This window comes from Phyllostomus discolor, chromosome 13 (assembly GCF_004126475.2).
Source record: "Phyllostomus discolor isolate MPI-MPIP mPhyDis1 chromosome 13, mPhyDis1.pri.v3, whole genome shotgun sequence".
Classification (NCBI taxonomy): Eukaryota; Metazoa; Chordata; class Mammalia; order Chiroptera; family Phyllostomidae; genus Phyllostomus; species Phyllostomus discolor.
In genome coordinates, this window is record NC_040915.2 from 55,449,267 (window position 1) to 55,473,333 (window position 24,067).

General features: G+C 40.2%; 1 protein-coding gene and 1 long non-coding RNA gene across 2 annotated transcripts in view; one reads left to right on the top strand and one right to left on the bottom strand.

Moving 5' to 3' along the window:
* The window catches only part of PITPNB (phosphatidylinositol transfer protein beta), a 65,674-nt gene extending 46,348 nt beyond the window's left edge, over nt 1-19,326 (bottom strand). The window contains 3 exon segments of the mRNA XM_028527570.2: nt 9,552-9,697; nt 12,796-12,826; nt 19,216-19,326. Coding sequence (XP_028383371.1) covers nt 9,552-9,697; nt 12,796-12,826; nt 19,216-19,235 — 197 coding nt within the window. The 5' untranslated portion in view covers nt 19,236-19,326.
* Nucleotides 7,104-23,297, top strand: LOC118497967. Its single transcript, XR_004900487.1, has 3 exons — nt 7,104-7,185; nt 15,122-15,127; nt 23,286-23,297. It is a non-coding gene; the product is annotated as an uncharacterized LOC118497967 (long non-coding RNA).
* The last annotated feature ends 770 nt before the right edge of the window (nt 23,298-24,067 follow it).

Below are 24,067 nucleotides of genomic sequence, written 5' to 3' on the forward strand. Positions count from 1 at the left end.
GTTTTGTCAATTGTTTTGAGAAGAGATAATACTAAAATCTAAGCTCAGTAATACCAAATGGTTGTGGCCCTGTTTTCCAGTGAGACTATTCTGTCACAGTGGTACCAGAAAACAGAGGGCTAATAAGGCTTAAAAGATACACATAATAAATGACCATAATGTACACTAAATTTCTCCTGATCTAGGAGCATTCTTATAAAAAAAAAAAATCCTGTTCCCAAGATAAATAATACCTTGGCAAATCATTTCAAACTGTACTTTTCCCATAAAGTTTTCATATCTACTTATAAACATAACGAATAAAACTGTTCAAAGATCCACTTTCCCGTCGTCCTCCATACTATTGTGGGTAAACAACAAAATGTAGAAAAACATGGGGAAGAATCTGAAGACCAAATTAATTGACCATAAATAATGCAAATAACCTTTCACTTTATAGTCAACTGAAATATACCTTAAATCCACTGGACACTTCACTCATTCATTCCCTCGAGCATTTACGGAGTGTCCACTGTGCCAGGGGATGAGTGAACACTGGAGTGCAAACAGAGATAACCCCTACCACAAGCTCATCTTCCAGGGAGGAAAACAGAAAACACACTAGCAAACCAATAAAGCAGAGAATTACCCCTCCTGAAATGCAGTGAAGTTAAGGAGCAGGACCCCGGGCAGAGAATACCTGGGCAAGGGTGCTCATGAAGGCCTCCCTGACTGTGAGGAGGGCCAGCCTCGTGAGGACATGGGGCCAGAGTCCTAAAAGAGCAACAGGCTTGGGCTGCTTGGGCCCCTTACAGGCCGCCAGCATGGCTGGACTGTAGAGAACACGGAAAGAGGGACACAAGCTGAGGACGGTGAGGTGGGCAGGGGGCAGACGGACTACAGGGGCCCCTCTTACAGGCCAGAGTCTGCATCTATTCGTTGTACGATGGGAAGCTACTGAAGGCTTTAAGAACGGGAATGACATAACCTGATTTAAGTTTTAAAATCATTCTGGCTTTGAGTGGAACATTAATGGGAGTGGGCAAGAATAGATAGTAGCAAAAAGTAACTTAAAATGGATTAAAGATCTAAACGTAAAAGCTAAAACTATCTAATTTTTAGAATATAGATGAAATCTTTGTGACTTTGGATTGGACACAGTGAAGATATGACACCAAAAGCACAAATAAAAAACAGGAAATTGGACTTCAACAAAATTAAGAACTTTTTAGGCTTCAAATGATACTATCAAGAAAGTGAAACAACTCACAGAATAAGCAAATGATTTTGTAGATCTGATAGGGAACTAGTATCCAGAATATAAAAAGAACTCTTACAACAACAAAAAGACAAACCAATTAAAAATGGGTAAAAGATTTGAACAGGTATTTCTCCAAAGATCTACAAATGACCAGTGCATACATTAAAAGATGCTCAACATCAATCAACAGTGAAACGCAAATCAAAGCCACAGTAAGATACTACTCCCCACTCATTAGGATGGCCACTATTAAAACAAAAACAAAAACCAAAGGCCTGAAAATAACAAGTACTGGCCAGGATGCAGGATCCTCATATCCTGTTCGTGGGAATGTCAAGTGGTGCGGCCATTTTGTAAAACAATCTGGCAGCTCTTCAAAAAGTGAGGCAGCATGTGCGCTGGTGATTCTGAATGTAGGTGTGTGTATGCACATGTGTGTGTATGTATAAAAAACCAAGAGACATGAAGCACACACATAGAAACTTGTACAAAAATGTTCACAGGAGCATTATGAATAATAGTTGTAAGAATGGATGGCAAGAGATCAGTCTGCAGGCAACTGGAGAAGTTCAAGAGAGAGAGAGAAGGGTATCTTGCTTTAATATGATAGCTATGTAGATGGAAGAAGGAAGAAATGGAGAGATGAGGAGGAAAAAACTATAAAATAACTTAATTGCCTGATTTGCAGGAAAGAAATAAAATAACCAGATACAAACTGGCTAACTTCTGGGAGATGTTAGTTTTGGAAAATGGTAAAAAGTAAAAACAGAAAGGTGTATTTTTCATATAACAAAAAGGAGATCAATGAGAAATGAAATTACAGTTGACCCCTGAACAATGCAGATGTTGGGGCACCAACCCCTCACACTCCTTACAATCAAAATTAGTGTATAAATTTTCCACACTCCCCCTAAAATTTTAACTAGTCATCCCTTGGTATTCACAAGACACTGGTTCCAAAATCTCTGATGCTCAAGTCCCTCATACAAAAAGCCACAGACCAAAGCATACAGTTGGCCCTCTGCATCCTCAGGTTCCAAACCTATGATTTGGTGAATCCGAGGATGCAAAATCTGAAGATACAGAAGGCTGTGTATTTATTGAAAAACAAAACAAAACAAACCCGCATATATACAAGTGGACCATGCAGTACAAACCTGTGTTATGATCCTGTGCACCACAAAGAGGAAACTATGTATTTCAGTAATATTTCTGATATTCTGTAATAGGATCACTCTTGATTTAGAAAACTTTTAACTGTGAAAATTAAGACTCAGAACTACATATATACAAAGAAAAAATTATGTATTGATAGCCATTCTCAACTCAAGAACAAATTACTACATCAGGCTACTTATTAACTTCTTATCCTTATTCAGAGATGCTCTCTGAACGTAAATCATTTATAATTAATCTCAGCATGCTCAGGTGATTTAAACATCTCATATTTAAATGTGAACATTACTTGCTGGCAAATGACTCTTTTTGCTTATAAAAATGAGCTCTTAACTTGAACCACATGAAATTTTAAAATGATTTTCAATATAACCTCTGCTGTTTTAACCTTTGGGGATCAAGGCTATTCTAGAATGGGCAAAGTTTTATGAATTCTCCATCTTCCAGGACTGACTGAAGGTAGTGAAGGCATCATGCTTGGAGAAATAAAAAGACCAAACCTACTTTTCTCCAAGAAGGGAGATAAAACAGATAACAAAAGGTCCAGTCAGAGTGTTCCTATGAGGTCTCAAGAGAACTTCAAGTTTTTCTCTGAAATACCATTTCTAAAGTTGCAACACATTTCCTTGCCTTGATTCCAAGTTTTTTGCCCAATACATTCAGCCCTCCCTCCCCACCACCCACCACTAAGTGCTTACTGAACTAAAGAAAACATGCTCAACTTGTACGGTAAGTGGGGTACAAGGCACAGGAAAACACAGGACTGGGAAGCAAAGTGAGTAGTGAGGGAAAGCAATGGGATGGGGTGCAGGGGAGGACGGAGGCAGTCAAGGCGCGCCCCTGCACAAGACGGATCGAAGCTCTGCTCAGGAAGCCGAGCAGGCTACGGGGGACCCAAAATCATTACAGAAGGGCTTAAGGGGCTGAAAGGTCACTTCAGCAAGACAGGTGTCTTTATCTTGGACAGTTATTACAACTGAGGATATGCGGATTATCTTGAGTACCATCCTAAGTTTAACTTTATTTTAGAAGACTTGGGCCTCCAAAGACTTCAAAGAATATAGGATATGGTGAAGCTGTGGTTTTGGAAGAATTTCTATGTGAATCCCTTTTCAGTTCACTTCAGGAAATGGGAAATATTCTGACCCTCCCATAGGGCGCAGCAGTAGAACAAAGTGACGAAGAGCACAAGTTCTGGAGTCACGATGCGTGCCATGACACGGCCAAGCTCTACCACCACACAGCCGTGACACAGGGGCCACTTAAACTTTCTGGACCTTAGTCTCCTCACCAGAAAAGGGTGCTGTGGAAAGTAAATGAGCTCCCACTTAGAACACTCACAGTGATCAGCAGACCATAAGGATACATCAAGTACTAGATCCTATGCTTAGAATTACCACGGGCAGCTCCTCCCTAGTGAAGTTATCGAAAGATATGGAAAGAACCTCATTATCCCATAAGAATTATTATTTCAGATCTATGAAAATCAGACATTTGAAATGTCGTTTGTGACGGTCACAAAATTTTGGATTTTTTAATATCTTGTCCAGATTGTTCCTCTATCTTCTGGTTGAGATTAAGTGTGTGCATCTTACCTACCAGTGTGTTTTTTTGTTTGTTTTTGTTTTTTTGCTGAAATAGGAGAGCACATTGACTACAGTGGGTAAAGTGGACCTTGGAACTTCCAGCATCTCAAACGCAAAATCAGGTGTAGGAGGCCTTAGCCACCTACCTTAGCCATCCGAGTTTGCTAAGCCTGCAATTTTATTGATGCTGTATAATGACAGCGCACAGAGCACTACAGGCCACCCAACGGAATAAGTACTGGAAAAGGGAACATATAGTTCATTTCCTGGACACATATTTAATGTCCTTAGGGAGAGAGCTCTGAAACTCTCTAGGAACTGTGGGCGTGTCTTCAGCACGATGAACTCACGCTGCTGGACGCTGAAGTCTGTGTCGTAGGGCTGCACTGCAGCCGTGTCATGACTACAGCCTTCCCTGTAGCACAGTGGACAATGACCCTTTGCCCTCCCATCGTATAATTATCCTGTGGCCATCTGCCTTCAGTGTGGCACTGATAACTTTGAGTGTGGGCATCTGAATGCCCCTGCCCCTCCTCCAGGGTGGAGCGACAATTGGGCTCTGCTTTGCCTTTATTAATGGCCGAGTTTTGGTGGGGTTTTTTTTTTTTATTGCCAGAGTGGCTATTCATATACCACACTGCCTGAGATCTATCACTGCTGCCTTCTTTCCTTTCCTGTCTCATGCTTCTTCATGCTTCCATCTACTGTTGCCATCACTGCGTGACAAGGTCAGTCTTCTAAGGGCAAGAAACAGCCCTTGCCACCCAATGAAACCCTCTCCCTCCCTTCTCATGGGACACTTGTGTTCACTGGGTTGAGTGCTTACTGTCAGGCACTAGGGACTGCCTACTTGTGACTTTGAGCATGGGATCAGAAGTCAGAAAGTACAGGTCTCCGTCACCATTCTACCACCTATTTATTAGCTATGGGACTCTGGGTAAATATGCACCTTAGCGTCTTTGTATGTACTGTGTGTATATTGACTATTTCTCAGAACTGCAATGAGGTACAAATGAGTGCATAAAAAGGTGAACCCAAAGGGCACGACAGGATAATTTCAGCTCCTTCAAGGGATGAAGAAGATGTTCCAGAAGGCTGAGTGCACTGGCAGGAGAGCCTCCAGAGAAGCAAGGTTTTCCTTTATTTAGTCCACTAAAAGCCTGAGAGAAATTCTCTTCTTCAAATAAGCTTTCCAGAACAATAATATCTCTTGCACTAATCATTTTTAGATAGCCCTCTTCAACTTAAGAGACTCATTTTTTTGTAGCTGGAATATCACCTAATTCAAATGCTTCAAAAATTTTATCTCAAACAAAAATACAAAACAGTTAAGAAATTTTAAAATCACCCATAATCCCACTGCCAAGTAAAGAACATTTTAACATTTTAATGAATCTCTTTCTGTGCTTTTAATTTTTTTAAATAAACAACATATTTACGTACATATTTAGCAACTAGTTTTTTCCACGTAATAATAATAATAATAATAATATAGCAAACATTTCCCCAATATTCCAATTCTTAGTTTTCAAATGAAGGATGTTTTGAGTTTATTTCAAGTTTATTCACACAGGGACATCACAGACCAAAAAAATTTATATGACAAACTTTTCTTTTAGAACACCCAGAATTAAATCTTTACAATCAAGAAAGTTTTATGTATTGATAAAATTCAATTAAAGAGTAAATGTAAAATGCTAGTAAAAGAAATCTGAATATACATAAATTCAATACTATAAATATTATATAAATTATACTATCTAGAATGCCAAAATTTTCTCTTGATATCTTTTAAATATATACTTAAGGTACAAACAAGTGAATAGAAACCATGAACAAACAGTTTTTATAACTGATCAGAGTTTTTGCCTTCATTCAAACCTACATCAGAAACAAATAAATGCTGCATTCTAAGAGAAAATAAGAATAAAATGTAAGGTTCTATAAAGTGATATAATCTACTTAATATGCACATGTTCCTATAAACCAAGTGGTAGCCTTAACCTGACACAATATGAAAAACACTTATCATCACAGCTCATCTGTGACTTTAAGGAGCTCTATGGAACACAGGCGTCATTCATTCCAACACTAAGAGAACACAGACAAGAGAGGAGCAGAGACTCCCTTCTGCCTGTAATAACCTAGGGAGACTACTGGCAAAACAGACGCTTAAAAACCTATGCTAATCTTTTGTCCTTGAATAAATATTGGTATGCATTTCCTATTTTAAAATATTTATGCCAAAGATAGAGATTAGACTGCCAAACTCAGAAGAATATGCAAAAGAACTTCTAGAACTAGAGATAAAAACAATGAACAGGAGATTTAAACAGTCATAAAAGAAATTCAAATGATCAATTAATATGAAAAGACATTCAACCTCACTAATAAAGAAATGCAAGTTTAAATGACATTATTTTCTGTGTATCAAAAAACTAGCAAAATTTAAAAAGAGAGAAAAACACAGGAAAATGAACACTGTCAAACTCCAGGAGGCCAATCTGGCAATAACAACAAAATTTAAAATGAGCATGTCCTTTCAGCAATCCTACTTGTATTAATTTCTCCTAGAGAAGTAATAACCCAAGGTATAAGACACGCACAACTATGTTCAGAGAAGTATTATCTGTAAGAGACAAAAACTGGAAAACACCAGAAATGACCTAAGTCTATACCAAGAAGCTTTACTCAGTTTTTAAAAGAATGAAAGGGACATTAAACAACATGGAAGGATGGTCACGTTATATCAATGCACGAAAAATAAAGCAAACTGCAGAACTATGTATACAGTATGATCTCATTTGCTATAGAAAACAAAAAATGATACAAGTGATTTTTTTTAATTGAGTAGGTATAGAAAATGATTTAGAAGGATAAACTCTAATCCATTCTAGTGTTTCTTTGGGATTACAGATATGTAAAGGCAAGAGGTGGGGACTAAGTTTTTATTTTATCTTCTCTGTTGTTTTAATTTGTTTAATAAGCATATACATTAATTCTACAATATAGAAGTAATCAGACTTCCAGTAAAGGTAGAGGCGTAGGTAAATACAGCTCACCTCCTTGCACAACCACAGCAAAAATTACAACTAGACTATAAAACAAATGTCACCCGGAATCATCAGAAAATGGAGCTGCTTGGAAGTCCGACAACCAAGGAATTAAAGAAGTCACATTCATGTGACTACAGGCAGGAGGAGTGCAAACAGAGAAACACATGGAGAGGTGCAGAGACCTGGAGATGCAGAACAGGCAGTCCCACGCTCACACGTAGTGGATAAAAATTGGGACCGATACCTTGGGAGCAAGAGATCCCAGCCCCACACTAGACCACCCAGCCCAGGTTTCCACTGCCAGAAAGGTAAGTGCCCGTAACTTCTGGCTGTAAAAATCAGTGGGGACTGGAACGGCAGAAGAAAAGATTGAAAACGGCTGCCAGGCAGCAGCTTTGCCCCCCTACTGAGCCCTCCTCCACACAGAGCCACAGAGCAGCGACACCACATCAGAGGCTCACATGGGTTGCCCCACACTGGCAATTACCTACGGCTCTGCCCCATCCAACTTACTGTAGTGCTTTTCTACATTAGGCCACGCTACTAAGACAGAGAGTCAAAGCAGCTCTACCGAAAACACAAACACACATAGAAACATAAACACAGGGAAGCTGCCAAAGGGAGGAGACAGAGAAATATGGCCCAAATCAAAGAACAGAACAAAACTCCAGAGAAGGAACTAAGCAAAATGGAGATAAGCAATCTATCAGATGCAGAGTTCAAAACATTGGTTATTAAGATGCTCAAGGAACTCACTGGGTACTTCAACAGCATAAAAAACATCCAGGCATAAATGAAGATTACACTAAGTGAAATGAGGAAATATCCATAGGGAACCAACACTGGAGTGGATCAAGTCAAGAATCAAATCAATGATTTGGAACATAAGGAAGAAAAATAATTCAATCAGAACAGCAAGAAGAAAAGAGTTGAAAAAAAAATAAGGATAACTCCGAATGTACCAACATTCAAATCATGGGGTGCCAAAAATAAAAGAAAAAGAGCAAACTGAAAACTTATTTAAAAAAATAACGAAAGAAAACATCCCTAATTTGGTGAAGGAATAGACATACAAGTCCAGGAAGTACAGAGAGTCACAAAGAAGTTGGACCCAAGGAAGCACCAAGACACATCATAATTGAAATGCCAAAGGTTAAAGATAGAGACTCTTAAAGGCAGCAAGAGAAAAGCAAGGAGTTAACTACAAAGGAGTTCCATAAGACTATCAGCTGATTTCTCACAGGAAACTTTGCAGGCTAGAAGGGACTGGCAAGAAGTATTCCAAGTCATGAAAAGCAAGAACCTACAACCTAGATTAGTCTATCCAGCAAAGCTATCATTTAGAGTGGAAGGGCAGATAAAGTGATTCCCAGACAATGTAAGGCTAAAGGAGTTCATCATCATCAAATCATTATTATATGAAATGTTCAAGAGACTTATTTAAGAAAAAGAAAATCAAAACTATGAATATTAAAATGGTAATAAAATCACAACTATCAACAACTGAATCTGAAAAACAAACTAAGCAAATAAGCAGAACAGAAACAAAATCATAGATATGAATCATTTGGAGGAATATCAGTTGTGAGGGGATGGGCACGATTGTGGGATAAGGTGCAAGGATTAAGAAGTACAAATTGGTAGGTACAGAATAGACAGGGGGATGTTAAGAACAGTATAGAAAATGGAGTAGCCAAAGAATTTATACACATGACCCATGGACATGAACTAAGGGGGGAATTGCTGGAGGGAATCCTCTAATGGGGAGTACCAAGTGGAGGTGGACAAAGGGAGAAAAATTAGGACAACTGTAATAGCATAATCAATAAAATATACTTAATTTTTTAAAAAGATTTTATTTATTTATTTTTAGAGAGGGAAGGGAGGGAGATAGAGAGAGAAACATCAATGTGCGGTTGCAGGGGGTCATGGCCTGCAACCCAGGCATGTGCCCTAACTGGGAATCGAGCCTGCGACACTTTGGTTGGCAGCCCGAGCTCAATCCACTGAGCTATGCCAGCCAGGGCTAAATTTTTTTTTTTAATCCAAATCAATAGTTATTGGGGAAAATGGAAAAATAAATACCATATTTTTTAGACTATAAGAAGCACCCCCCCCACTTGGGGGGAATAATGGTTGTTAATGCTATTGTTGAGTTCTGTTTACATGTACATTGGTGAAACATTATGTTATTTATATTATAAAATATTTTACCACATTTTTTGCTTCAAAAATTTTTCCCCTATTTTCCTCCTCTAAAAACTAGGTGTGTCTTATGGTCCGAGAAATACAGTAAATAAAAATGACCATAAAACAGCTTTCTCAAAAAATTAACATGTCACATATTGTCACATTAAAATTTAAAAAGCACATCTCAGTTACATACCTCAGCACATCTAAGTTACGTAGTTACATGTTTAATAAGCAAGCTGAGTAGTTAAAGCTTCATTATTTAATACAATAACTAAACATCAAATGTGAATATTGGCTTACCTCTTAAGGTGATAAATTTTGTGTGTGTATTGTCCCTTTTCTCCATCCTTCTCATAAGGTTCATTCTTTAAGACTTCAATGCCTTCTCCACCACCAGTCTCATTCTTACTAGCTTCTGCAACCGAGTAAAGCTGCCCAACCTGATACTGAAATTTCAAAGAATATATAATTTCAATAAGTTGTTAGTAACTGTGGAAACTTTGCATGCTACAACCTTACTATATGTACGATACAGAAAGCAAACCCAACCCATTCAACACACATGTTCTACATGAAAATGTAACTCAAATTGGAAATGACTGCCTAGGAAGACAAACACCAGATGCTCATACAGCTTCAAGAGACTCTAATATTTTACAAGATTTCCATTATTCAAGAAAGCTGCTAGTTACAGACACTCTGGTGCTTTAATATCCACCTATCAAGAAAACATCTTGACACTTAGTTGAAGTTTTTGAATAATAAATTCACATTTGTATTTTACAAAGCATTTTCACATCTATTACATTCATTAATTTTACATAATTTGGACAAAGTTGTGGCAGGTATATAATCATCACTCTGCCAATTAAGAAAGCTGAGCAACCAGAAGACCATCCTCAAAAGTAAAGGGGAAGGATATCAAGTGTAATAATAAAAGCCTGAAAATACAAAGAACCATTACAGTCCAAATCCAGTAGACCTCTGGAGTCTTTTTCCCAATGACTTATATACATCATACCCAATTTGGCTTTTGTCTGTCCAAACAGAAACCATATCGGGTATCCAGGATCAGAACTGTGCACTGTGAAGTTCTCCAGTAAACAAACTTTCATAGAGTATTATAAATATACAAGTATTACCACAAAAGGCAAGAAATTGCTGACAGTGGTTTCTATTTCATTTTAAAGTGAACCAGAATTCTCAGTGGTCTGTTCCACCTGTGAGCAGGCAGCATTGTTCTATGCCAATCTGGAGTCACTAACCATTCCAATAAATGATAAAATGCAAAGCTCTTGTGTTCTAATTTGTTTTTGGTGACTCAACCATAACACTATCTCCAACCTCTTCAAATCTGGCAAACTTTCTTCCTCCCAATGAAGACAGCCTGTAAAAATGTTTTTCTTTCTGTAAGTATATTTTCAAAGAAAAGCTAGCTCTAAAAACTAGTAATACAAAACCAACATTTTATTTGAGGGACAAAAACTAGGGGTAGCTGTAAGCTCTGTAAAGATTCCTATCTAAAAAGCCCATGGGAATATGATGTTATCTTGCAGGTTAATTCTCATTCTCATTCTCTCTCCCTTCTCTCTTCTCCCTCCTTGCTCATTCCCTCCCTATCTCTGTGTCTCTGTCTCCTATGAAGCTGGAACCAAGCACATTTTTTTAAATGAATCAAAAGCAGCGTCTATTGGGATTTTAGATTGCAGAGAGGATTGTAATTCTTATTTTGGTTTTCATAATACAACATCAGTGTTAGTCCAGTAATACTACAATCAATCCTTACAATCCTTACAATACTACAATCAAAATGTTGGAATGTACTTTTCAACATTTTTCATAATTTAAAAATAGGATTAAAATGTCTAAGTCAAAAGCTAAATTTGAGCCCTGGCTGGCGTAGCTCAGTGGATTGAGCGCGGGCTGAGAACCAAAGTGTCGCAGGTTCAATTCCCAGTGAGGGTACATGCCTGGGTTGCAGGCCATGACCCCCAGCAACTGCACACTGATGTTTCTCTCTCTCTATCTCCCTCCTTTCCCTCTCAAAAAATAAATAAAAATTTAAAAAAAAAAATTTTTTAAAAAGCTAAATTTGATCTTGGTCATAAACAGAGTAACAAAAATTCACACAGAAACAACAGTATTCAAAACCATGTTCTTAATGGACTACTAATATGTGGCATGCTACTAGACTTCCACTGTCAATTTTAAGATTAACTTAAAGACAGGAAGCATGTTTATTAAGTCTGAGTATAACGAAGAGCTGAGATTTTTTTTGGTGACAATACCAAGACTCAGAAAGATTTCAGTAACTTGATCCAACTATCCAAAACCAAAAGAAAAAAAATTAACAAAAACAAATGTCAATTTCCAAATTCACGTTCAAACAATCAATTATACAAGTAAAGAACAGGGGTGTGTGGCTTGTCTGAGTGTTTTAATACAGCAAAACCTCAGGCACTACTGAGATATACACAACTATGTTCATGTCTACATTAAACAGTGCCAGATAGCTATTCGTTTTTAGTTCCTGTATTTTATTTTTTTTCTTTCTGTCTTCTGTCAGCTGTCACTTCCTAGGTTATCAGTTTGTTTTGTCCCACTTCCAATTCACTGCTTCTAATTTACTGCCAGCTCTAAGAAAACCAGGTAACTGAGCAAGGGCAAACTGTGTGCAAGTTACACAAGGACCCAGAGGGCTTTATGTGTTTTGCCACACTTACCTTTATTTCTCAGAAGTCTTCTCTGCTTTTATTTTTCTCATTCTTAGAAATACTACAGGTAACTAAAATTGCAGAATGTGCAACTTCTGAACTGTGGTGTATCTCTGTATCATATGCAGATCAAGAGACAATAATCTCTGAGTTATGTATGTGTTGGTCAAACATGTCTGGAATACCATTTTCAGTTGAAAGCAGTAACTACAACCACGCAGCAGTGAGACCAGCTGGTGAGGAAGTCTAGAGGTCATGTTATATTAAGCCAAATGAACATGCTGGGAATGTTTAACCTTGTAACCTCGAGAAGATGGAACAAAAGGGAGTGGGGGAGGAGAAAGAACTCCCAAAAGAAAACCTGAAGGGTTACCATATCCAAGGCAGAATAGGCCTATTTCCCATTGCTCAAGTGGCAGGAACTTAAACAAGTCAAGCATTCTAGGAAAGTAGATTTTGGTTTAAAGTAAAGACAAATGTTTAAAAAATCCAACAATAAAGCAGGCTGCTTTTCTAAGCAAGTTACTTAACCTGACAGTTCTTAAGCTGAGGCTGGAACCTCCTTTCTCTGGAATACTGTAAACAGAGTTTCTGCACTAGACAGGAAGTTCTACTCCACACTTTAGACCCTTAGAGAACAAAACAGTGTAACAGAAATTCACTTACAATTATCTGTAATTATCTGTGTAACAACTGTTAACACACCTTAATTCATTCTGTCATATAAACTAAAACATAAAAGTAAATAAACACAACAAAAATATAACTTTAGATTAACATATCAGAATGAACTATATCAATAAAATAACACAGAAGCAAGCATGGCTTACCTCCTGAACAGAACAGGGCAAAACCACACGGCTGAAAAGACAAAAGGAAAAACAATGTATGTTACACATGAAATAGTTGGCTGTAAAACACATCTATATGCTTAAAGGAGCTTCTACTGTGAGTACAATGGTAGCATGGTAAACTACAGCTCTAAATATGTGTTGAACTGGGTAAATAAAACCACCACCATTCTGGGTTCTCAACAATCACTGCATTTAGCATCCAAATTGTACCAGGACCCCCAAAACGCAGTTGCAGAGACTCCTGTGAGGAGAAAAGAACAAGAGAAAACTCATCACCGAAAACGGCAGGGTGGTAAGGTCATACTATCCTGAGCATGCCAGATCCCGCCTGGAAACCGCAGGGTACAGAATGTATTGTTTGTACACAGTCTGGTCTGGGTGCCTCAGGACGTTTTCATACAGTTTCATTCTCCATCTGTATACTATGCATTTTTTGACACTTCTCACACAACAACGTCTTGAATTTCATGAGCGAGTGCTCCCTAAAATTGATCCCTACTACCCAATTACTTCTCGATTTTATTGAGAAAAATAAATAAACAGTCCTTAGTAAGAAAAAACTTCATGGAAAATATCTTGAGCCTTAAAAATATAACCACCCCTTCTGGGGTAGACTCAGTGTAAGGCTGATATATGTTTCATCTTGTCCGAGAGTTTGTTGTTGGACACACAAAAGGACCCATGTGGAGGCACCGCTCCTGAAGATGAATTCCAAAAAAGAATACCATGGGGAATTACATCAGAATATTGCATTTTACCTCCAGATTTTTTATAGGGATGTATCTTTACATAGTTCTATCCAAAAACTCTGAAAACCATCCTGAATATCAATTTCTCATGATAGATAATGTCTACAAGAGAAACGTGTGTGTGTGTACCTGGTCCTTCTCAGACTTGCCCTCCAAGCCGTTAAGCTACCACAGCAGGAAATGACTCTTTTTACTCTTTCCATTATATATACAAAGAGGGGGGGAAAAAAATCTCATCATGGTCAGCTCATAGAAAATCGCCAACAGTGTTTCTCAATCCAACTTCTTAGCTCCACTTTCTACCTACTGCTCTCTCCCTAGTCTCCTCAAATATCTATGCTTGAATACTCACATCACCTTAATCTTCAACATGTATGAAACATTTCTCCTGTAATTCCATTCTCCCTGACTATTGGCGATCACTCATCACTCCTTCTTTCTCACAATGATCACCTAAAGACAACGAACATTCTCAAAGTCACAGTGGTCACTAATTGCTATTCTCATCAAGATTAACTAGTTACACAAAGCCCTTCCATACCCAGTCATATCAGCCATCTCCTCCATGTCCACACTAACTTGCTCACTGCCTCATAAACAGAAAATAAACTGGGACGGAGGGAGCGCCATGGTCGGGGGAAGACTAGGATAAAGGTGGGGGCATATTCTGAAAGTTATAAAAAGACACAGACAACAATGTTGGGATAATATTATCACAGCCTGCAATATAATGGTAAGAACTCTATTAAATTTATTAAATTTATTAGGCAACAAGGAATCCTGGGAGGTTGTTCTGAGAGTTAAGAGACATAACTACAGCTGACCCAAAGAAGGCATTAGTAGGCTGTTAAAAATGTTGAGCAGGAGTGTGGGGAAAAGCCATTTTGGGGAGGCTGAGCAAGGCCTTACAAAGGTCTGAACCAAGATGACGTGCTGCAGAGGAAATGGAAGGAAGGAACACAGAGGTGAGAGTTAAAGACTTCCCTGAAGTTTCACGAAACCAAACAATCTCTGCTGAGTAATTTTAATATATATGTTCTCACTAGCAAGGAGATTCCTACTTTTATATACCGCCACTTCTGGGAAAACTGATTTCACAAAATGAAAATGACTGATTAAGATGCTCTGAATGAATGATGAGTCAAGTAACTTCTTCAAGATTTACTTAACAAAAAAGTAAGAAAGAGAAAGAACAGGCAGGTTTTGATCTTCTATTCCTAGTATAAAAGCAGTAGAGTTATCCCTCATGTTTTGAAAGTTTGCCACTTCACCTTTAGGAAAGACCTACATTAGAACCTATTTTCACTAACTGAAAGAAATACACAGAGAGTTCTGGCTATCACGAATAAAGGAAAAAAGTGAAAAGAGTGTTCCGTGTTTTGTTCTGCCGGACTGTCACAGAGGTAGCATGCAACCCCAGGCAGCAACAGTGGCCCCTGCCAAGCTCCTCCCCAAGGAACTGCACTCAGGATTTCAGCATCAAGCTGCTATGGCCTTGAACTGTGTGGGTGAGCACCTGTGCTTTATCTCGATTTACTCCGTGCATCTGTCAGCAAGACGTGCCCTAAGGTATCAGAAAAGCCTGAGGTCATGGAGGTATTACACTTAGCATAAAACTGGACGCAAGTAACCATATTTGATATTATTTTGTTAAGTTTTGGGGGGAATTTGGCAATGCTCAAAAATTTTTCACATACAGCTGATCCTTGAACATAGGTCTAAACTGCACAAGTCCACTTTTATGCAGATTTTTCCCAATAAATGCTTGTACTGTTTCAATTCTTGGAGAGAGCTTGAAGATGCAGAGGACTGACTGTATGCATTGATCTATGTATGCATTTTACATAGGGTACCTAGCATCAGAGGATTTTGGTATCTGGGAGGACCATGGAGCCAATCCTCTGTGAGTACCAAGGGACAACTAAGTTTGGGGGGAGTCTAAGGTTATCCACAGATTTTTAACTGCAAGGGGGAGGGATTTATTCCAAGACTCAAATGTATTAATTAATTGTAACTGCTTCTTTCTTTTACACTGTTTCAGCTAACAAAAGGTCTCATAAGAATGCTCTACTTTCCGGTAGTGGAAGAATTATGAACAGGCATACTTTGCTTTTTTGTGTTTCGCAGATTAGGTATTGCATTTTTTTACACTCTGAAGGTCTGCATTGGGTTGGCCAAAAAGTTCGTTTGCTCTTTTCCGTAAGATGGCTCGAGTAGCACTTATTTGTCTTCAACCTCATTCAAAACCATTTTGTTAGACTGTATTTTGACAGCTGTTATAGCAGCATGCATTAAAAAAAAAACTTATAAAATTGGTGAATTTTGGGGGTATCTATTTTAATATTGAGGTTGAAAGAAAATACATTTTTGGCACAGTATGCTTTATTATTTCAAGAAAGGTAAAAATGCAACTGACATACACAAAAAAGATGTGCAGTGTAGGGAGAAGGTGCTGTGACTGATTGAATGTGTCAAAAGTGGTTTGCAAATTTTCATGCTGGAGATTTCTTGCTGGATGACGCTACACGGTTGGTTGAAATTGACAACGATCAAATTAGACATTAATTGAGAACAATCAACATTATATCCCATAAGAGACAGCCAACATACTTAAAATATCCCTATCAATAACGTTTTCGGTGAACATGAAAAATGTGTCTTTTATTTTATGGAAAAAAACCATACAGACTTTTTGGCCAACCCGATAACAAGCCTATTCTGAACAAGTCTATTGGCATCATTTTTCCAATAGGCTGAGATAATGGTTAGCATTTGTTAGCAAGAAAGTATTTTTTCATTAAAGTATGTACATTTTTAGATATAATGCTATTATACATTTATTTACCAGACTACATACAATATAGTGTAAACATAACTTTTATTTGCACTGGGAAACAAAAATATTCATGTGACTTGTTTCACTATGATATTAACTGTATTGCAGTGGTGTGGAACCAAAACCACAATATCTGAGGTATGCCTGTATTTGAAAATTTTCAAACTTCCCTAAAAATCCTCATGAAAATAATTGTCCAGATGGAACTAGCAACTAGTTCTTTAAAACCAGGACTCTATGCTAATGGCAACTTCATCCATTGCTCACTTAAGTAACAACTTGAAGGGAACTCCCACCCTGAAAAGTCATTTCTAATGTTTTAATTAATGTTAAAAATAGGTGGCATTTTTAAAGACAACAAACATTTGCTGAAGTATTTTAAATTTACCAACATCTTCACATAGGAATGACCTATTCATTGCTCCTGACCAGAAACAATTTTAGAAAGTTGACTTGCAAATAGGAAGAATCATTTTTTTCATTCAACAACACTGAGTACTTACAGTGTGTTAGAGCAGATGCTATGCTGCATACTGGGAATATTTAGAAAAATAACAAACAGCCCTGGCTGGTGTGGCTCAGTGGACTGAGTGCTGGCCTGTGAGCCAAAGGGTCACAGGTTGGATTCCCAATCTAGGGCACATGCCTGGGTTGCAGCCAGATTCCGGGTGGTGGGGCATGCGAGAGGCAACCACACTTGATGATTCTCTCCCTCTCTTTTCCCTCCCTTCCCCTCTCTAAAAATAAAAAATATATTAAGAAAAATAAGAAACAGTTTCTACCTTCAAAGCCTAGGAGAAAGTAAATTCTAGGGGAGACATACATGAAGAGTGAATATCAACAAATGTAATTTATGACTTTAGGGAATATTATACTTTGGGCATATTTTGACATATGTTGCCTTGGTGCACTCAAACTTTATAATGAAAGTAATGGTTCACAAAAAGCACAGTGTGTAGCTTCCCAATGGGAATTGCTTTCCATAAGTTAGCTTGATACTCCTCACATAACTGTCAATGGAATCTACCGAACACTTAATTCACATTTTAGGAGGGAGGAAATTACTCTAATAAAAGAAATGACTAGACCTGTGATCTAAAATCAGTTCTGCAACTCACTTGCTATGTGACTTGAGCCAAGTCAATTTCCTTCTGTCATATTTCCCCAATTAGTCTTAATATCTGCCACCTACATACATTACAAAGATGTCAGAGTAATAAATGAGGTAACACATGATACACTGCATTAACAACTTGGAAGAAAATTTCTCTGTAAATCCAAAGTTCAATACTATAAATAAGCTTTAACTGCAATGTCTTTTCTCGGGATCCTTGTCATTGACTGAGGTTATAATTTTTCATTAATTTATTTAACAAATATTTATTGGGCATTTACTACATGCCAGGGACTATTCTAAGAGCTGGGGACATGGGAATGAACAAGACAAATTCATAGAGCTTACACACAATAAGAGAACACATATAATAAAACAGACAAAATAATTGTGTTGCATGGTAGATGGTGATAATAGCTATGGGGGAACAATAAAGCACAGAAAACAGATACCAAAAGGTGGGGGTTACAACTAAGTCTTCGGAGAGGGATTCCCTAAGAAGGTGATATTTAAGAAAAGACCTGCAGGAAGGAGGTAGGTTGGTGACATGCAGAGGGGCACCTCAGGGAGACGGAACAGAAAGCAGAAAGGCACTGAACTGAGCTTTTCTTTCCTGGAGCAGTGGAAGAACAGCAAGGAAGTATGTGCACGTGGCCTGGGCAAGGAAAGGGTAGTACATAAAATCAGAGACCAAAAAAAAAAAAAAAACCCTGTAAGACTTCCTAGGCTATTGTAAAGGCTTTGGCTTTTATTCTCAGTGAGATAGGGAATCTTTGGGGGGTTTTAAACAGAGAAGCACCACGAATCGCTTTCTTTGCAAAGAAAGAAAGAATTTAAAATGAAAGGAGCATTTGAAAAACCAAAGAAGGGCCATACTAGAAATCCCTAGATGCCCAAGGGATGATGACGAAACGAACAGACTGTGACAGCTGAATAATCACTGCCAACCAGATTTCCTGTGATAGTCAGTCCTTGCGAGAAACGCGAAACTTTTCAACAAAATCACTTCGCTGGTCTACTGCATCTAGAAACTCTTCTATTCGACAGAACGCGTGTTGCCGCCTCACCTCCACCCCGTAAAGTAGGTGGAGCCTAGAACACCACCCCACCTTAGAAAAATGAAAACTGAGACTGAAAGCAGAGTGATGGCTCTGCTGTCAAGTCAAGAGAGTTGCCCACTGGGGCGCAGGTTTTCCGGACTCTCCGGGCTCCTACATGAACTTCAAGGCGCCCAGGTCCCACCTCGAGTTCAGACACCAGAGCTTCCTTCACCCAGCAAACCCATCTCCCTCGGGTGACAGGCAGGCTCCACCCCAGACGACAAATCACGGTCAAACCCACCCCTTCTCTCTCACCCATGGTCCCACCAGGGGGCCTAGGGGTGGGGGAGGTGGTGAGAAGACGGGTCCCAGCGGAAACTCCTGGCCGCGGCTTCCCAAGCCACCCGCTCCGGCTGGGACACAGCCTGGGAAAGAGGGCAGCAGTGTTACCACCGCCACGACTGGATGAGAAATCTGGGGGAGCGCCGTGGAGGAACCTTAAGTGGGCCGGGGGCGCGGGCTGGGGGGAGGGGACGCGCGAAGGGAGCGGCCGGTCCGAGCCTCGCTCCTTCTAGGGAGTGTTCCACCACATCCCACTCAATGAACCTCCCACCACAGCCGTCCTGGAGCCTAGCTCGCGCCCGCGAACTCACTCACAATTCCTTAATCAGCACCATCTTCCCGGAACCCCCGTACAGCTGCTGCCGCTAACACCGCCGCCGCCGCTACCGCCGCTCACGGCGCCTGCGCGGCCCCGCCCCCTTGACCTGCGAGAAACCGCGGCGCCTGCGCGCCCACACCCTTCCGCCGACACCGGTTGCGTCAGCACGGACTTGAAGCTGTCTCCGCCCCAGTCCCTCGCCGCACCCAGGGCGCACGTGGCCCTCCGGGCTGCGCGGCCGGCGGGAGGGGGTGCGGCTTCTACTGCGGCTGTGCGAACTGCGCGCTCCGTCTCCGGTCTCCTCCCAAAGGCTCCGCCCCCCAGCCGAGTCCCTTCGGGGCGACTGTGCCGCCTACGCTTTCCGGTGAGTGTTCCAGTTGGGCCGTTTTCTGGTGACTAAGCTAAACTCTCTCGCTGCTATTGAGGGGAGGCCCGCCTTTTTGACGGACGCTGCCCTTTCGAAGTCCACACTGAGGACGTCTGAGGGGTGCGAGGGGCCGACGCCACCAGGTGCTGCCACCCTCGGTAGCCCGCCCGGTCAGACTCCGCGCGAAGAGGTTCACCTGGCTCACGGCTCACGTGCGTGTTCCCGGAGCCTCGTGAGTGCGGCCGGCTGATCGTTGCTCACCTTGCTGGGGCCAGCAGCTGTGGTCACAGGCCTTCCCCCGCACCCAAACTGACCCCTGCCCTGGAATTTAGAATCCCAACAGTTGCTGTGACTCGGCAGGAGGTGCCTCCAACATTCCCGACCAGGTGTTCCGTGGGGAACATGTTCTCGCCCTTAAGACCGGGGAAAGGGACCTGTTTTCTGGGAAGACGTCAGCGCAGCCACAGTAAATGCTTGGAACACCGGGGCTTGGAAAACAGTTCTAGGCACTGGGGGAACATCTGGAAACAAAATAGACGCAGCCCCTGTCCTCACTTGGAAACAATTTGCCATAGTACTAAGCGCTGTTCTATGGATAAAATAACATAGGATAATGGGGGAGACAGGAATCAAGGGAAGGACTCTCAGGAGGCGCCTTTTGAGCTTAATGTTATAAATAGCCCGGCCTGTGAAGCTAGCCAGAGGCATTGCCAGTTAGAGGAAAATAGCCCCTGGGGCTGGAGTATTTGAGCAGCAGCTAGAGGTCAGGTGTAGCCAGAACATCTTAAGTGAGAGGAAAGTAAGCTGGAACTAAACTGATCACTAGGCCACAGTAAAGAGTTGGAATTGTTCTCCAGGAGCTGTGAGGAGCTGTTGAAAGGTTACTGAAATAATAGAAATGTCATTAAAACGCCTCTCTATAAACCTGTGCGGTATCTCTGGTACTGGAACACACTTACGGAATTAGGGCTGCCTCGAAAAGAGTGATGGTAGTGAAATAGTTCCTAGAAACTTCCTCCTAAGGCAGTCCCTGGGATTCACGGAGTTCTGCAACGTGTGAAGCGCTGTGCTAGTTACTGGCAAGGATTCACAGAAACACATGCTCGCCTTTTCAGGGAGCTTAGAAACTAGAAATCGCTTTGAGGTAGTAGAGATGCTTTATTTCATTTCATCCTTAGAACATCATTATGATAGGTATTTTAGCATGCTTTACAAAGGGGGGTGGGGAAGCAGTTCAGAAAGCCAAGTAACTTGTGCAAAAATCACTGAACAAGCTTCGTTACAGAACCAGGCTTCAACTCCAGGTTTTTCGTCCTTCAGTATCTGGCCTTGCCACTACCCTGACTTTTTTCCAGATAAAGATAGGACGTTGAGGCATGCAGACAGTCTTGATGATTCCTAATCTTTATTGTTCCCAATTACGGGAGGAAGGATTTTATGGCCAAAGTCCAGAAGACACTTAGAGATAAGAATAGATTAACTACATACTGTATTCCTGTACAGTAGATGTTATTTAAGTTCCAAGGAGGCCATATTTATTGCCAAACTGGTAAGTAGTCATTTTATGTTGTAGTTTCTCCCTAAAAGGTATGCAGGCTGAAAATATACCTAGCTTTAAAATTTATGGTTGACATGCTTTATTAACCATTAAGAAAAACTGGGACATTGTAGACCATTTCTGTAACTTTTTAAGTCTTCCCACAAGTGTTCACTACTTCCATTGTTTGCATCACACAAATGTCTATCAAATATGTGAAGAAATGGTCCTAGTTCACACTATGGACACTGTCACCCTTTCCCATATAAAGATTCATATTAAAACACTTAAAAACCATGAGGATAGATTAGGAAAGTAACCAGTTTAGTTGTATTTATTGAGGAAAAGAAAACATCTATGTAACCGAATAATTGTGCATTACATCTGAAGATCAGAGTGACAGAGTGAGGGAACATTGTGGAGGACTAGAGAGTAAGAAAGACATGAGCCATCAGCCAGAAAATGTGTGAGCCACTGAAATTATATGCATAATTTCATGTCTGTATACACTTTTCTCAGGGAGTGGTCCATAGCTTTCAGATGCCTTGCTCACTCTGCATTTTGCCATCCTTTTTAACTTTTCCCCATTTGAGAACTATTTTGACTGAGACTGTTTCTTGGAAAACTAGAAATACCTCCAAGAATCGTCATAATATGGAACCCCTGTAGGAGAGAGAGGGTTGGCCTCTGCAGGAGAAAGCCCTTGGCCTGAATCCTGGCTCTGCCACTTGCTATCTACCTTGAGTAAATTATTTAATCTCTCAGAGACACATTTTATTTACCTAAAAAAAGGAACTAATATCTACAACATATATTTGTTATGAGGAATTAAAAGATATGATGTACATAAAATACCAATCTTAATATTACCTGATCTGTAATAGGTGTTCAGTGTATGGCAATCATTTAAAAAGGATTACAGTTTTCAGAGAGCACTAGAGTAATTTAAATTAGGATACAATTTCCTCCCATCCCTCTTCATCCCCGGAGCTAATGACTATGATTAATCACTTTTCATCCTCGTGCATGAATAAATGCATATATGCATACATGTGTTACCAAATAGGAATTGGGGTCCCGCTGCCCACCACCACCCTTGGGCAAAATTCCAGGGGCAAAGGTTTGGTAATAAGGGAGTCTTTATTCAGAAGCTTCACAACTTTGGAATAGCAGTTTTGCAAATGCATTAGTCACTTAAGTCTATCAGTTAAGGCTACCCTCTTTAACACCTGAGTTCTATCATTCCTTCTGTAAGTTTTAATTATCTTATTTCTATAGGGTTTGTTTACAAACTAAAACAACATAAGATACAGAAGCTACATAATTTTGGAAGAATGACAGGCTTCTGCCTCAGGTTGTCCCTCCTAAAACACACAAAGAAAAATCACCCTGTCACCCTCTGCCAGGCCAGCCTGGTCCTCAGCTGTGCCTGGCGTTCCTTCCCACCCCAAATACCATCTGTTGGAAAGTGCAGGCAGCTGCAGCAGAGCATCCAGGCATCCTCAAGGATGAGAGAGTGGGAGAGAGAGAGAAGCTGAATGCCTCCAGAGCCCTTGAGGGCCCTCCTTTTATTTCAAATCTTACCCACAATTCCATATGCTCTGGAGGCACTCAGCTTCTCAGCCAATCCTGTCTTAGACTTTACCGTGGCCTCAGCAAACTCTTCCTATGGCCCCTCCCTACTTCTCCCCAGGAATCTGATCAGATCTCTCTGTATAGCATTCATATTATGTATCCATATATGGCTATAATAATTTACCCTTTCACCTGCAGCACATATATAAATTGCTGTTCTGTATTGTCACCAACACTTGATACTGTCAGAATTTTTTATTTTTTGCCACATTATTGGTTTTAAAATGCTATTGTGCATACTCACTTTGTATTTCACTGCAGAGTTGAGGATGTTTTCATGTTTACTGGCCTTGTTCTTATTCTTTGCTCGTTTTTTATTGTTCTTCTTTCTTTTTCATTTGTAGAAAAGGAAGATATATCTATGTATAGCCATTTTCTATTTGAATTGTATGTTAATTATGTGTACTTTAAACGGGTGGGCAAAAGTAGGTTTACAGTTGTGAGTACACAAAAGTTTATCCTTGTATTATTTATTAATTGTTGCATTATTTTCTTTTTTGAAAGATTTTTATCTATTTTTAGAGAAGAGAAAGGAGGGAGAAAGTAAGGGAGAGAAATATCAATGCGTGGTTGCCTCTTGAGCGCTCCCTACTGGGGAACTGGCCTGCAATCCAGGCACGTGCTGTGACTGGGAATTGAGCCAGTGACCCTTTGGTTTGCAGGCTGGCACTCAGTCCACTGAGCCACACCAGCCAGGGCTAATTATTGCATTTATTTTCCATATGAACAATTGTAAACTACTTTTGCCTGCCCCTGTTTTCCATCTATGGGTTTTTGTGTCACTGTTTACAGCAGGGTTTCTCAGCCTTTGCAAAAACTATGTCAGAAATTATTTGACACTTTGGGTCAGATAATTGTATTGAGGAGACTGTTCTGTGCCTTGTAGGGTGTTTTAGCAGCATCCCTGGCCTCTGTCCACGTGGTACCAGTAGCACCCCTCTGGTCATGCCAGTCAAAAATGTCTCCAGTTATCCTGACAACTACATAAGTCCTCAAAACAAAGGATATACATTTCTTGTTCTCACCATCCCTGTGCTTCCACCCTGGCCTTTGGCTGCCCTTACTTTTGCTGCCCTTACCCTGCTTTGCCCTGAACCTATGCCTTTCACCCCCCTCCTCAGCAAGACCACGTGAACATTTCATCAATAAACCCTGCTTGTGTACGCGCTCACACACAAATTATCCAGTTGTTACCCAGTGCCCCTGGGGGGAGAAATTACCCCTCCCCCATTGAGAACCACTGGTTTATAATGACTCTGTTTTGCAGTTATTTATCTTTAAGAACATTTTATCCCACTAACAGTTTTTG